Raw genomic sequence first — 17,015 nt, forward strand, 5'->3', positions numbered from 1 at the left:
AAGAGCGAGAGCGGAAAGAAGATAGAAGTCACTCGTATAAATCGTATAAACAAAGACGAGGGGTATTCCATGTCGTTCTGGATTTAACGCTTATATCGTATTGTTTTTTATATATAAATCTGTGCGTTCTTAGTGTCATCTGATGGAGCCTGTTTTATCACTAAATAGGAAGAGTTAAAGTATATCGTGAAGGACAGGACTGAGGCTGTTAATAAATTTGTTTCTCTGTCTTATGAATAAAGGACAATAGACAAAACATTGTTGCGAGTTTGAAATCATAATGCAGCTTTTAATTTGTTATATAATTTTTTACCATATGTACACATGAATAATCAAACTACAAGCTATGAAATAACAACATTAATCCTGGATACACAAACAAAAGGCAAATTATCAACTAAAAAAAAACCTGAAACGCTAAATAGTATATCATATTCAGAAAAACGTATGATAAAATTGTGCGTAAAAAACGAATCTATTTAAATGAGTACGCTTGCAAATAGTCTCCAATCCGACATCCGATTATGAGTCTATCTTTATGTTCGTCTACGGCGATGCAAACAGGACGATCACAGCGCGGGATAATCACACGGTTACACATGTAGTTTTTAGACGACACCTGGTGGATGTTGTTGGAATCTTCACCGCAAATATAGATATTCCCTTCACTGTCTTTCGCAACCCCTTTCGCTTTTCTAAGAATGTGATTGGCATGTGATTGGTAATACCATTGCCGATGAATTAGTTTTCTAGTCTGCTTACCGACGGTATAGCAGGACACCCGCAAGTTTTCCGAGAAAACAACAGACGACTCATCGAATGCAAATACTTGCTTTGCATCTTCTACATAGTTAAAACTATCATCGTCGGAATCGTACGAGATGGTGGCATCTATTGAACTTCCATTTCGGATTTCAATTCGAACATCGTCAGCTGACGTACTGTCAAAGTCCTCTTTAGTTGCAAACAAAATTATCAGCCGGGAGTCAAAAACAGTTAGACTTATCGGTTGGAGCTTGGTTGGAAATTCTGTCAAAAGACAAATCGCAACTTTGGTTATGAAGTGTTTCGTCACTTTCTTCAGGTCTGAATAGCAGACATAGGCAAAGGTTCCATCAAAACACATGTCTACCGGCTGTCCGGGTAGCGTGTGTTCACAAAGTAAGTCAAATTTTCGACTGAAAAGCTTAAGTTTTCGGTTACGATGATCAGCAACAAGAACCTCGTATTCTGTTAAGTAAACGGCAAAAATACCACAAGTGTTTGTGTCTGTTTCTGTTTTAACTTTAAACAAAGTTATTTTTTGTCCGCTTTCTCTTTCTGAAAACGGCTTAGAGGATCTTAGTGTTGCATCAGAGTTCGAGACAGCAAAACTCGTTTGTGTGCATTCATCAATTTTCTCCCTTGGTATATTTTCCGAATCCAAATCGTCATGCACTTCATCGCTGGTCTGTTCCAATGTGCCAATTTCCATATATTTGCTCTTCTCTTCTAACGATAACTCTGCGATCATTGTTAGAACATCAAACTGTTTCACGTTAATGAGCGCGATACTTTGCTGACGCTGACATTCGAGTGTTTGAAGTTTCTCTTTAAGATCAACGCGTGCATGGTTTGTTCGTCGCAAAACAACAGCTTTTTGTCGCTTTGTTCCGTGTTTCATTAGTGTTTCTATCAACGCATTGTTTCTTGTTATTTCCGTCTCGATTTCTTGACAGCCAAAAATAGATTCTATCAAGTGCATTGTCTCGGAGTTCGACATTTCGCTTAATTTTGTTTCAAGGTCACTTCCAAAGCTGGTTATATGGTCTTTCCATTTGGCTACAAGGTCTTTAATGTTGTTTTGAACTTCTACTTGCTCCCTTTTGATTGACATCCATTGATCTGCCTTTTGTGCTTTTAACACATAAAATCTGGTCTGAAGTTCTTTCATAATGTTAATATCCGAATCGACAGAAACAACAATCCCTAAATCACTTACATTTTCGCATTTCCGATGGCTCTCCGTGAGACAAAAAACGCAAACCAAGACTTTATGTGTTCCACATTCGTAGGCGATGTCGTTATCAGGATGAATATCGCAGGTCGAAAGTTCCTTAATGGCCGTAAACGGCGTTATGTCCGCGGGAATATCATCATTCTTTAACAGCGAGTGTTTTCTTGTTATTTTGTTTCTTTTGTGATCGCGACAACAGGTTTGACACAAATACTCGGCACATGTCACACAAAATCCCTTTGCCTCTTCAAAACAATCGTCATGCTGGCACGGTTCACAGGAGATAGGTCCTTTCTTCATATTGCATTTAGTTTCATTACATTCCGTCATTTTTTCCATGATATTGAAGATTTTTCGCAGTGTTTGTTTCCAGTCACATATATATTTTATCGCTTTATAAAAAAGATATTATTTACAAAAACCACTTGATTCGATTGAAAATTGGTACGACACATAAAATTTAGATAACTCAATTCAGTGTCCACGTATCTATTCGCGTAAAATAATGATCCCTTATTAGTTATTTCAGTCCAAGACTAACAACGGTCTCTTAATTTTAAAGACATGATTAGATTTGTGTCCTTTTATCTAATTCATATTTCCTGTTTAAGCCTTTGTCGTTGTTAATGGAAACCATAACATGCAGAACAAGATTGTAAAAAAACGAATATCCTAACACATCATTGGGCTAAATCGCTCGGCGAGCAACATTCAATCTCTAGCTTACAAAATGTATCGATTTGCCCATTTATAACCTCATTGAAATGGTTTGAAGATTTGTTATTTCTATACATCGTATAGATACTTTGATTCACCTTACAAATTATCGATTACATGCAAAGATAATTTGGCACTGAAGGAATCTCGTTTCATACTTTACAAACTATCCTATTGTGAAGCCTTTTGGGCACAAAGTGCACGCACAAAACTTTAAATTTATATACTACACCATCGTTATTAATTTAAATTAATCTTCATTTAGTCTGTTAGGGAAAAGGGATATTCTTTTATTAGTAGCTACTTGTGAAAAAGCAAAACAATTACATTTATAAAAACTACAATATCAGGATCCAATATAACGAAAATACTTGATTGTTTCTCAACCGCTCTCTCAACTCATTTCATTGACAGAATGACAAGACATCATTCAATATATATGGTGGCATATATACACAACATAAATAACAGTTTTTATGAAAATCTTTGGCGAATTTCACGCCGTTGGTCAGGACAAGAAAATAATAACAAGCATCATCAAAATCAGGAATTTGTGCACGTTACCGCAATCTTCCCCATATTATACCGATTCTTTATCGCATTGATTTTCACGATATCGATCTTATCGTGAAAATGTTGTATTACAATACCAGTTATCAAAAATAAGTTTATGTATGGGTGATTTTTGTATTTGACCTCGTATATACGGGCCTAATCTGTTTTTGGATTAGTCCTACTGCAAAAACGTGAAAAGAAACAAATCAGGACAAAAAACCCATAAATATTCCCAAAAGTTAACTTTAACATTAACTGGTATAAGGCTTCATGATTAGTAGACAAACTTTCCTGTTAAGATAGTTATACGTGTTGCCACGTTCTTGTATTTAACTTGATATAATGGAAATCGCAGATACCTCCAGGAACAGTTTTGAAAATGTTCATAAAAGTATTATTTATATGATGTTGTGTAAATGCCCCCATAAAAATTACGTATAGGGTACTATCTTTAAATTTGCATTATTTATGTTCAATGTTGAAAAACATCATTGATCAATATTCTAGAATATAAGAAAAGTATTGTCCTATTGGATAAAATGTGTTTAATGAAAAAACAATTGTACAGGTACAATATCTTTTCCAATCTCTTGCTGTTTTTATATCTCAAATGTTGGATGAAGGACTCAAAACTTTGGCTATTTGAGGCATCAGAATATGTTTGAAAAAGATAGGTGCCATGTGTATTTCCCGAATGGCGGTTTTACTGGGCCAGACCAAATCCTGCAATCCACTTCTCATTACATGTAATCTTAAGATCCCTATACGCCCCCATTGGCATCCCCGGTTTGCAAATCAAAGACATGTGCATTATTTAGTGGAAATGAAAAAAAACAAAACGTCTTTCATGTTTCTTCAAAATGGATTTACAGTAGGCTTATGAAATTCCACATGAACATTTATCAGTGTCCTGTAGATTGGCTTGATCTTTGTAGCATTTAAGATCTTTCTGTTGTCAAGGGCAACGTTCAATAACTAGTACATGTGTATAAGTATAAATGAATATTGTTTGCTTTTTATCCGCACAAGTGTTGATGCACGGTAAAGATCATTTTACCTGTAACCGTTTCATTATGGGAGTTCATGTTTAAACGAAAGGTAGGACAACGCTAATCAGGCTAAGCTCCTACTTTTTTCTGTTCAAATATGGGAGTTCATGTGTTACAAAAATCATTTTGACATAGACTTTTGACCGACTGATCCTAAGCGTTCTTTTGTTATTGTGCGGAAACCGTTTTCTTTCACCTCAAGGTCACCGAGACCTTAGTTTTTGACCTGATCTTAAAATCAAAAAGTGTCATCTTATTATCATGACCAACTTGCATACCAAGTATAATAGTCCTGGTTGTATACGTTCATTATATATTGAGCAAAAATCAGTTTTTAGCTTAAGGTCACCGCCACACGTGGTAACCTGAAGTTACCGTGACCTCGACCTTTAACCTACTGATATTAAAATCAATATGAGGCATCTATTAGTCGTGACAAACACACATTACGGGTATGAAGTTCAGGTACCTAAAATATATTCAGCTATAGAGCAGAAATCCTTCTCTCACCTCAAATGTCACTTTGACCATGACCTTTGACATACCGCTTACATAATTAATAGGGGTCGTTCAATTGTAACGCTCAACTCGCAAACCAAATATAAAGTGCCTGTGCCCATGCGTTATTTAGAGTTTGTGCGGAAACCGTTCTTTGCAACTCAAGGTCACCACCACTGTCTAATTTAAATGAATTATAACTACTTTATTCAATCTTATCTCTAGCATCATAGAAAAATAAACAATAAACGTTTTACTTACTGCAATATTAACAATTAAGCAATATTGTTTCAAACTAAACTGTTTACAAACAAGCGGAGTGACATTGTTCTAGTGCACGCTACTTTTGTTCGACCTGTTATCTATTTGAAAGAGTATACATGTAGATAGTCATGACTGCGACATCCGATTATAAGTCTATCGTTTGCCTCATCCACGGCGACACAAATGGGTTTATCGATGTTCGAGATAACCACACGGTTACGTCTGTAATTTGTAGATGATATCTGATGAACGTTGTTGGAATCTTCACCGCAAACATAAATATTCCCTTCACTGTCTTTCGCGACCCCTTTTGCTTTTTTGAGAATGTTATTTTCATGTGATTTGTAATACCATTCACGATCTAGGAGTTCACCATCTTGTGCATCGATTGTATAGCATGTAACTCGTGTGTTTTCCGAAAAAACAACTGATGACTCATCGAAAACAGAGACTTGCTTTGCGTCTTCTACATAGTTATAACATTCGTCGTCGGAATCGTACGAGATTTTGGCATCTATGGAACTTCCTTTACGGATTTCTAAATGTACATCATCAACTTCCGTACTGTCAAAATTCTCATTGGTCGCAAACAAAATTATCATTCGGGAGTCAAACACAGTCAGACTTATTGGTCGGAGTCGGGTTGAAAATTCCATTAAACCCCTTATCGATGTTTTGTTTATGCTATGTTTGGTGACTTTCTTCAGGTCTGAATAGCAAACATAAGCATACTCTCCATCGAAGCTCATATCAATCGGCTTTCCTTGTAGCGATTGTTCGGAAATTAAATCGAATTGACCGCTAAAGAGTTTAAGTTTACTGTTGCCAAAATCCGCTAACAGAATTCCATATTGAGACAAGTTAACTCCAAAAATACTGCAAATATTCGTGTCTGTGGCTGTTTTTATTTTTACAAACGTGATAATTTGTCCGCTTTCTCTCTCTAAGAGCGGTTTTGATGACATTCGTTTTGCACCAGATGTCGAATTAGGAAAAGTAGTCTGCATGGATTGATCATTTTTTTCCGTAAGTTTGTATTTCCAGTCTTCATTGTCATGCATTTCATCGCTTGTGTGTTCCAAGATATTTATACTATCTTTGTCCTTCTCTTCTAGAAATAACTCTGCTATTGTTGTTAACATATCGAATTGTTTCACGTTAATGAGCGCGATACTTCGCAGATGCTTACATTCCAGTGATTGCAGTTTGTCCTTAAGATCTGCGCGGACATGTTTGGTTTGTCGCAGAACAACAGCTATTTGTCGTTTAGTTCCGTGTTTCATAAGTGTTTCTATCAACATTTTGTTTCTTGTTATTTCAGTCTCGATTTCTTGACAGTAACCAATCGTTTCTTTCAATTGGGTTGTCTCTGAGAGCGAAAGTTTGCTTAATTGTGTCTCAAGGTTATTTCTCAAGCCGGTTATATGATCCTTCCATTTGGCTTCCAAGCTTTGAATGTTGTTTTTCACCTCTTCTTGCTCCATTTCGCTCGTCTTCATTTGCTCTTCTTTTTTTGCTTTTAACACATGTATTCTTTCTTGAAGTGCAGCCATAAGGTTTACATCAGAGTACGAAGGAAAAACACCTTCCAAATCATGGACATTTTCGCATTTCCGATGGCTCTCCGTGAGACAGAAAACGCAAAGCAAGACTTTATGGTTTTCGCATTCGTATGCGATGTCGTTATCAGGATGAATTTTGCAGGTCGATAGTTGTTTTATGGTCGTAAACGGCGTTATGTCCGAAGGAATATCATCATTCTTTAATAGCGAGTGTATTCTTGTAACTTTGTTTCTTTTGTGATCGCGACAACAGGTCTGACACAGATACTCGGAACATGTCACACAAAATCCCGTTGCTTCTTCAAATGAGTCATCATACTGGCATGCTTCACAGAAGATTTGTCTTTTCTTCCTACGATATTTATTTTCGTGAACATTTTCTTTCCGATTCGTGGCCATTTTCACAGATCATTTGTCAAATTATTTTCTAAATGATAATATATCTGGAAACAAGTACGCTATTTAAGTGAAAATCAGTACGAAATATAGGCCAATGCTATAAAGATAGCTTAAGTCCGTGTCTCATATATATTCACTGTCTTTATTTATAAACTAAGTCCGAACTAGTTAGATCATACCCTAACAAATAACTGTTTTTAAAAAGCTATTCATGTTTTAAAGTCAGCCTTATCTAGTGTCATATTTCATGTTTAAGCCTTTGTCGTTGTTATCGGAAACCTATTAATGCCGATACGCTTGTAAGAACGAGCATGGACTTAATCGTTCGGCTAGCAAAGTGTTTACTTCTCATGCTTACGTTCGTGTATAATGCAAGAGTTATAACCTTCAAAAAGTATTCCTTCAACTATGAATTTATTCAATAAAAATATTCGAACACTCTACTGATTTACAATAATAAGAGAAAATAAACTACAGTTTGATCATAATTGGATTTAAGAGTGTTTTGTTTGAGACCTTAATAGATCGTAAAGGTAACACTGTAACTACATTTGCTTAAGACCTGTGTAAAGTGTTATTAGGCCTCGTAAACAAACTGATATAATTTGACACGGAATGAATTATGATTTATTTGTATATTCATAGTTTTGACAAAAAATCCTGTTGAGAAACGTTTGGGCATTAAAGATGCAAATGGAAAATCTTAAACATATGACCTAAAACATCAATAATTGAACAAAGCTTGATTATCACTAAAATACTAAAGTTGTCTCTAAGGTCGTCTACAGATCAACATGACATGACTTAAATTATTATTGTTTGAGCATGGTCAAAAATGGAAGTGTGACACTTTGTATGTGTAGTGGTTTTTTTTGCATGATGACTTGTGCAAACGAATGAATCCAGCTGAAACGGGACCATCTTCTTAAAGCAACCCGCTTATTGTTTGTAAAATGCACATTTAACAGAAAAAATAAATAAATTTAGTACAAAATAATGTGTGTGAAAATATTAGGAGCGTCAGAAATTAAATACTGACAACTGTAACTCTGCAGCAAATGTAAATATTCTGTCAAATACTGTCTTTGACACAAGCGGGTTCAGGGGCGGGGGCGTACGTCTAAATTTACAATGTATGTCCTTGTGGCCTAGTGTTGCAGGCGTTTTTATACTTAAATTGTATTTTCCTGCAATTTTGGTATCAACGGGTAAAATAGTTATGATATAAAAAAAAATGCATAATCAGTAAAACAAAATATTAAGCGAGTCGCTTTAAAGGTCAGTTACAGTTATACAAAAGCAGCAATCTAAAATTGTTTGCCTGCGTAAATTCATGATTGCAAACTTTGTGCTTATGTAGTAGAATAAACGTGAATTATCTGTATGCCTTTTTAATGGTAAAACAATATATTTGTATCTAACTTTTTCATCAATGATATAAGACAATATAGAACATAGAGCTTATCTAGCTCGACTTCATAAACAAGTTCTTACTTTTGCATTTCAAGCATATTTCTAATAGGAATGCTTTACTGCAAATTGTAGGATTAAACTCTCTTCATTATGTACAAAAATATAACATTGATAAAAAGTTGACGAATACCCATATACAGCGATATCATAGTACATGTTGTAAAATCTTGTACATTAGAAGTTCAAATTTTATGACGGAGTGGCTCGTCAGGTTGTCTATTTGAAGGAGTATACATGCAGATAATCATCATCGCGACATCCGATTATGAGTCTATCTTTCTGATCGTCCAGAGCAACACACACGGGGCAGTTGATGTTCTGAACAATCACACGGTCACATCTGTTATTAGTAGACGACACCTGATGAACGTTGTTGGAATCTTCACCACAAATGTAGATATTCCCTTCACTGTCTTTCGCGACCCCTTTTGCTTTTTTGAGAACGTTTTGCTTAAATGGTTTGTAGAACCATTTTCGATTTGGTAGTTCTTGTGTTTTAGTGTCAACCTCATAGCAGGACACACTCGTGTTTTCCGAGACAACTATGGAAGACGCATCGAAGCGAAAAATTCGCTTTGCCTCTTTTACATCGTTTTGATAGGGTTCATAGATGGAAACATTTATTGAATTTCCCTTTCGAATTTCAATATGTACATCGTCAGCTTCAGTGTTGTCAAAATTCTCATTACACGCAAACAAAATCATAAGTCGAGAGTCGAACACAGTCAGGCTAAGTGGTTGATATTTGGTGCAATATTCATAACACCTCCAAATGGATGTCTTGTTTATGCACAGTTTCGTCACTTTCTTTAGATCTGAATAACAGACATAGCAATTCTCTCCATCGCAGCACATATCGACCGGCTGTCCGGGCAGCGAGTGTTCACAAATTAAGTCAAATTTACGACTGAAGAGCTTAAGTTTGCTGTTGCCATAATCAGCAACGAGGACTCCGTACTCCGTTAAGTAAACGGCAAAAATACTGCACGTGTATAAGTCTGTCTCTGTTGTAACAATGAAACGAGTTATTTTTTGCCCGATTTGTCTTTCTGAAAACCGTTTGGATGACCTTTTTTTTGCATCAGGGATCGCAACATGAGAGACAGTCTGTATGGATTTTTCTATTTTCGTTACCGGTCTGAGCGATCTTTGGTTTGCATCAGGGTTCGAGGCAGTAAAACTCGTCTGTAAGGATTCATTAATTTTCTCCCTTGGTCTATTTTCCGAATCTAAAGTAACAAGCACTTCATCACTTGTGTGTTCCATGATGTCAAATTCATCTTTGCCCTCCTCTTCTAAAGATAATTCTGCGATCGTTGTTGGCAAATCGAATTCTTTGACGTTCATAAGCACGGTACTTTGTTGACGCTGGCGTTCCAGTGTCTGCAGTTTCTCTTTCAGATTAGCGCGTGCATGGTTCGTTTGTCTCAGAACAACAGAGATTTGCCGTTTAGTTCCATGTTTCATAAGCGTGTCTACCAATGACTTGTTCCTCTTTATCTCAGTCTGGATTTCTTGACAGCAATCGATATGTTCTATCAATTGCGTCGTCTCGGACAACGACATTTCGCTTAATTTTATTTCAAGGTCATTTCCCAAACCGATTATATGGTCCTTCCATTTGGTTACCAGACTATGAATATTGGTTTTAACCTTTTGTTGTTCTATTTCGATTGTCTTCCGTTGCTCTTCCCTTTGTGATTGTAACGCCTGTATTCTTTCTTGAAGTGCTGCCATCATGTCAACACTCGAATCGGCAGAATCAACAACTCCTAGATCATGGACATTTTCGCATTTCCGATGGCTGTCCGTGAGACAGAAAACACAAACCAATGCTTCATGGTCTTCACATTCGTATGCGATGTCGTTATCAGGATGGATTTCGCAGGTCGATAGCTGCTTAATGGTCGTAAACGGTGTTATGTCAACGGGAATATCATCATTCTTTAATAGCGAGTGAGTTCTTGTTACTTTGTTTCTTTTGTGATCGCGACAACAGGTCTGGCACAAATACTCGGCACATGTCACACAGAATCCCGTTGCTTCTTCAAATGATTCATCATACTGACATGCTTCACAGAAGATAGGTTCTTTTTTCTTAGTGCAAACAATGTCATTACATTTCGTCAATTGTTCTTGGCATTGAAGATTTACCGCAATGCTTGTTTCCATTCTCATATATTTTTGATGTTATGCTTTGAAATGTTCAAAAAGCACTTTATTCAATTGAAAATCAGTACGACACAGTTAGTCCAGTAAATTTCACTCAAAACCCTGTAAATTTATTATATTGATTTGCTCAATACAATGATCCCGAGGTAATCATATCAAACCAAAGCCAACATCGGTCGTTTAAGTTTAAAGTAAAGTTAAGCTACGTGTCTTTGTATCTAATTCTTATGTCAAACATACCTACACGTATCTGGGTTAAATCAATCGTCGAACAACCTTCAAGTTTACCTCAAGTAGTGTCGTATTTCATGTCCCATACCTACCGATGCGCATAGACTAAATTGTTTGTCGATCAACGTTTAAACTTCCTATACTTTCATTTGCACAATATGCTGACATGATGAAATGTGTTGTAGTCTTAAAAAGAAATCCATTCATTTTTGTACCCTTTCCATAACAATATTTAAACACTTCTCTGATTTAAAATTATAATAAGAAAAAAGCTAAATGTTTAGTTTTAGAACTAAATAGACTGAACATATTATAGCACAATACATTTTCTTAGTGTATTATTTAAGTGTTATTAAACCTCGTAAGTTTTCGCAAAATAATATTGATTTAAGTTGACACGGAATGTATTGTGTTACCTTTTTATAGATTTAGTTTAATAAGAACACTTCAAATAATTTAGACAAACGTGCATTACTTTATTACTCCGTTTTGTTTCTCACAAAACAAATGCCAATAACTGTCACGTTTTCGCAAACATTGCCGGGAAGGGCTGAATCTCAACTTGTTATCATTTGTAGCCCAACACATTTGGTGGGGGAGACTTGATTTGTTTGTCAGTGTATGTATAATTTTTACGTCTTGAACTTAACAAAAAGAAAAAGAAAATGAACAATGACTAAACAAAACTGTGTAGCTTTTCGAAACTCTTGCTTTATTTCAATCTTTAAGGTTGAATTAAAGACTTGTTAGCTAGTTTTATTTTTGAATTTTGACTCAAAACAAAAACTGATTTGGTATGGTCTTAGGTCTGAAGATACGAGCGACACAATATGATTACAACTAATGTCTTACTGATCTCACAAAATCTCAGTCAAAAGCCGCAGATGCGCAAGTTCCTGAAACATATACCAATCAAATCGAATGAGTGTATGTCCAATGTTTGTTTAAAAATGATTAACAGGACACAATATGTTGGCCATTTTCTCCCCTGAATGACGAAAAGTTTTGTTTTACAGAAATAAGAACTCTGTAGCAAAATTCCAGGTGCACAAGCTCACTTTTTTACATGCTATGTAAAATAATTTTGTGGATATATATTCGACACAACACTTGCGAAAAACCAGTACGGAAACGGGGTTGCATCAGGGCTCGAGGCATCAAAACTGGTCTGTATCTATTGATCAATTTTCTCCCTTTGGTTTCTTTTCCAAATCTTGAGTATCATCCATTTCATCGCTTGTGTGTTCCAAAATGCCAATGTTATCTTTTCTCTCGGTCTCTAAATGTAAGTCTCCGATCTTTGTAAGCATACCAAATTCTTTGACGTTCATTAGCGAGATACTTCGTTGACGCTGACATTCCAGTATTTGCAATTGGTCTTTAAGGTAAACGCGCTCATGTTTTGTTCGTCTCAAAACAACAGCTATTTGTCGCTTTGTTCCGTATTTATAAGTGTTTCTATCAACGTCTTGTTTCTTTTTATTCAATCTCGATTGACATACTGCGATCAATAAACTCAATTATTTGCGCTGTCTCGGAAAGCGACATTTCGCTTAACCGTGTTTCAAGGTCATTTCTTAAGCCGGTTTTATGATCCTTCCAGTTGGCTTCAAAGCTTTGAATATTTTTTTACCTCTTCTTGCTCCATTTCGATTGACTTCCGTTGCTCTTCTTTTTTGTGCTTTTAATGAATGTATTCTTTCCTCAAGTGCAGCCATAGACTTCTTCTGCACAGTTATTTGATCAAAAATTGTCTTACTTAAAAAAGTTGAAAATTCACCGTTTCCGTTCCTTATTCGAGTTTAAAAAAGGAATATGGAACTAGTTCCTTATTCCTTATTCGACTTATTGTGCGTTATAAAGTACTTGAAATGCTATATCCCTTTGAATAAGACGACGCATTTATTCAAATTATTTGATAAAATCAATGTTCAATTGATATTTCGTCAAAAATGAGCAAATTCAGCACTTTGAAATTGAGTATTTTTCGTAAATTCTGTTCCTTATTCGGATTTAGAGCGTTTTCAAGGCACTTTAAATACTAAAACTCCCTTTAATAGAAAATGCTTTTCTAAAAACTGTTCATGTAGACCGCTTCTGCATAGTTATTTGAGAAAAAATAATGTATTACTTAAAAAGTTTCTATTCTTTATTCAATTTTTTTCTTCTATTTTCGTGCATTATGTTATTCACAAAATTGTTTAATTGTTATGAAAATACGAAATCATTACAAAGAAATGATTTTATGCATATCTACAATAACTCATTTTGAATAAGGAACTAGTTCCCTATTCCTTATACAAAAAAGGAATAAGGAATAAGGAAATAACTTATCGTCCAAAAATACTATGCATTGGGGTTACAAAGAAATGATTTTATGAATATCTACAATAACCCATTTTGAATAAGGAATAAGGAACTAGTTCCATATTCCTTATACGAAAAAGGAATAAGTAATAAGGAAATAACTTATCGTCCATAAATACTATGCATTGGGGTTATTTGTTTAAGCTAGTTTATACACGCTCACTCTCACACTTGTCCCAACATGGAATCATCGGAGACGGCATCAACTTGAAGACAATGAAGAATAAAGTAAACAAATAATGTTCAATAATAAAGTTCAAGTACTCAGCCATTAGATACAAACATCAAGTGCAAACGAATGATTACAGCCGAAACAAGAGTACCAACATCTTAAAGGGATTCGCTCATTGATTGCAAAATTAATTTAATTTAAAGTTTTTTACAAAACAACATATTTTATGTCAACATCGGGGAAAAAGGTAATAAAATAGGCTCAAAATGCACCATACAAAATTGGGGAGTACCCAAATAATCCCCTGCTAAAATTTTAAACCATTTTAATTTCGTATCTGAGGAATTGGCGAACGTGAAAGGTTGTGCCCCCCCCCCAAATAACGCTTTCTTGTACTTCAATTCCAGGATCCGCCCCTGTTTAAAGACCACACTTATGAATTCCGTTATTAAGGCATTCTAGCAAATTATAGTAGCCTGATTGATTGGTGGATATTATGACGTGATGTGACCAATGTATTCGATAAAGGTTAAAATATACATCAACTATTGCATAAGTCCTTGTGCCGAGTGGTGCAGGCACTCAGTTTTTTCTCTTGACTGCACCGTGTACTGTGCGCGTTCACCACTTTTACCGGAACATTTATTTTTCATACTAAAATATTATTTTGTTCCTGCAATTTTGGTATAATCAAGTAAAATAATTATAAAATAAATGTTTTCAGATGAATAACCTGAAAAATAATTTGAGCGAGTCCCTTTTAAGGTACGATACAGCCATACAAAATCAGCGTTCCTACATAAAATATTTAAAAATAAAAATTTCAAATAGTAGAATAATAAATAAATCATTTGTATGCCTTCTTTAATTAACAAAAATGGTAAAAACATTTTATTTCTATCTATTTACTTCAAATCACAATATAAAACATAGAGCTTATCTAGCTCGACTTCATAAACAAAGTACTCCTTTTGCAATCAAAGCATGTTTATATTTCTAATAGAAATAATCTCGTGCAATTTATTTGCAGAATGCAGGATTAAACTTCCTTCATTATTAACATAAAGCTAACAACGATAAACAATTGGCGAATACCCCAAAAAGCGAAACCAGAAGACGCGCACAGATCTTGCACACTAGTAGTAAACTTTATGACGGAGTGGCTAGTCATGTTATTTATTTGAAGGAGTATACATGCAGGTAATTATCATCGCGACATCCGATTATGAGTCTATCTTTCTGATCGTCCAGAGCAACACACATTGGGCTATTGATGTTCTGAACAACCACACGGTTACATCTGTTATTAGCAGACGATGCCTGATGAACGTTGTTGGAATCTTCACCACAAATGTAGATGTTTCCTTCACTGTCTCTCGCTACCCCTTTCGCTTTTTTGAGATCGTTTTGTTGATACGATTTGTAGAACCATTTTCGATCTGTTAGGGTTTTTTTGCTTGAGTATCGACCTTGTAGCAGGACACTCTCGTGTTTTCCGAGAGAACTATGGACGACACATCGAAAACAAAAACTTTCTTTAAGTGTTTGATGTATTCCAAACCTTCGTCACCGGATTGATATATGGATACATCTATATAACATCCCGTTCTAATTTCAATATGTACGTCGTCAACTGCCGTGCTGTCAAAATTATCATTATTCCCAAACAAAATCATCAGCCGAGAGTCGAACACAGTAAGGCTCAGTGGTTGATTACGGGTCAAAAATGCAGTAAATGGATGTCTTGTTTATGCGATGGTTTGTCACTTTCTTAAGGTCTGAATAACAGACATAGCAATTCTCTCCATCGTAGCACATATCGACCGGCTGTCCGGGCAGCGAGTGTTCACAAATTAAGTCAAATTTACGACTGAAGAGCTTAAGTTTTCTGTTGCTACAATCAGCAACAAGAACTCCATATTCAATTAAGTAAACTGCAACAATACTGCACGTGTTTACCTCAGTCTCTGATCTAACAGTGAATAAAATTATAGTCATTTTATGCCCGATTTGTCTTTCTAAAAACCGTTTGGATGACCTTTGTTTTGCATCAGGGGTCGCAACATGAGAGACAGTCTGTATGGATTTATCTATTTTCTTTAGCGTTTTGGGCAATTTTTGGTTTGCACCAGGGTTCGAGGCATCAAAACTGGTCTGTATGGATGCATCTATTGTCTTTAGCGTTTTGGGCGACCTTTGGTTTGCATCAGAGTTTGGGGCAACAAAACTGGTCTGTATGGATTTATCGATTGTCTCCCTTGGTTTATTTTCCGAATCTAAAGTGACAAGCATTTCATCGCTTGTGTGTTCCAAGACGTCAAGTTCATTTTTGCCCTTCTCTTCTAAAGAAACTCGGCCATCGTTGTTAGCAAATCGTTTTTTTGACGTTCATAAGCACGATACTTTGCTGACGCTGAAGTTCCAGTGTCTGCAGTTTCTCTTTTAAATTAGCTCGTGCATGCTTCGTTCGTCTCAGAACAACAGAGATTTGACGCTTAGTTCCATGTTTCATAAGCGTGTCTATCAATGACTTATTCCTGTTTATCTCAGTTTGGATTTCTTGACCGCTATTAATATGTTCGATCAGTTTCTTTGTCTCGGTGAGCGACATTTCGCTTAACTGAGTTTCAAGGTCATTTCCCAAACAGGTTATTTGATCCTTCCATTTCTCTACCAAACATTTAATGTTGGTTTTAACCTCTTGTTACTCTATTTCAATTGTCTTCCGTTGCTTTTCCTTTTGTGATTTTAATGCCTGTGTTCTGTCTTGAAGTTCAGCCATTATGTTAATATCCGAATCGGCAGGATCAACAACACCTAGATCATGGACATTTTCGCATTTTCGATGGCTCTCAGTGAGACAGAAAACGCAAACGAAGACTTCATGGTCTTCTCATTCGTATGCGATCTCAATGTCAGGATGAGTTTCACAGGTCGATAGTTGCCTTATGGTCGTAAACGGTGTTATGTCCGCTGAAATATCATCATTCTTTAACAGCGAGTGTTCTCTTGTTACTTTGTTTCTTTTGTGATCGCGACAACAGGTTTGGCACAAATACTCGGCACATGTCACACAAAATCCAATTGCTTCTTCGAAAGAATCATCATACTGGTATGGTTCACAAAGATTGGTTCTTTCTTCCCATGACATTCATTTTCGTTGATTTCCGTGGACGTTTCCTGGCATTGAATATGCTCTTTAACACTCGTGGCCATTTTTAAATATCGTTATTTTTTAGTTTTATATTAAACAGTAATGTATTCACGAATAAACACGCTATTCAAGTGAAAATCCATACAAAACAGATAGACAAGTCCTGCAAAGATAACGCAAGTCTGTGTCGACTTATCTATTTGCGGAATATATATTAATACAATGAGTCAGAATTAGTTATATCACCGGAACGATCAGCGGCCACTAAAATAGCGTTGTTTTAAAGTCAGCCTTAGCTAGTTTCGTATTCCATGCCTACGCATTTGTCTTTGTTACCGTGACCTTGGCGTTTCTACGGAGCTCCATGGCGTTGTGCCGCGTTCCTGAGGAGTTCTAGTTGGTGAGT

The 17,015-nt window shown here is 35.9% G+C and overlaps 2 protein-coding genes and 1 pseudogene across 2 annotated transcripts; all 3 read right to left on the reverse strand.

The window, feature by feature from the left end:
* Positions 1-263: 263 nt before the first annotated feature.
* On the reverse strand, positions 264-2,601 carry LOC128236025 (uncharacterized). The gene has a single exon (XM_052950818.1). The coding sequence runs from the start codon at positions 2,333-2,335 to the stop codon at positions 476-478; it is 1,860 nt and encodes a 619-aa protein (XP_052806778.1). The 5' UTR covers positions 2,336-2,601; the 3' UTR covers positions 264-475.
* Positions 2,602-8,729: 6,128 nt separating this feature from the next.
* LOC128235705 (E3 ubiquitin-protein ligase TRIM71-like) lies at positions 8,730-10,685 on the reverse strand. Its single transcript, XM_052950508.1, has one exon. The coding sequence runs from the start codon at positions 10,683-10,685 to the stop codon at positions 8,730-8,732; it is 1,956 nt and encodes a 651-aa protein (XP_052806468.1).
* A 3,946-nt stretch (positions 10,686-14,631) lies between these two features.
* LOC128235706 (uncharacterized) lies at positions 14,632-16,975 on the reverse strand (annotated as a pseudogene).
* Between the last annotated feature and the right edge of the window lie 40 nt (positions 16,976-17,015).

Source organism: Mya arenaria, chromosome 5, assembly GCF_026914265.1.
Source record: "Mya arenaria isolate MELC-2E11 chromosome 5, ASM2691426v1".
In the NCBI taxonomy this organism is placed as follows: Eukaryota; Metazoa; Mollusca; class Bivalvia; order Myida; family Myidae; genus Mya; species Mya arenaria.

Excerpts from the sequence above, each read along its gene's own strand:
- LOC128235705 (XM_052950508.1), bottom strand. The coding sequence starts at position 10,685 with ATGGAAACAAGCATTGCGGTAAATCTTCAATGCCAAGAACAATTGACG.
- LOC128236025 (XM_052950818.1), bottom strand. The coding sequence starts at position 2,335 with ATGGAAAAAATGACGGAATGTAATGAAACTAAATGCAATATGAAGAAA.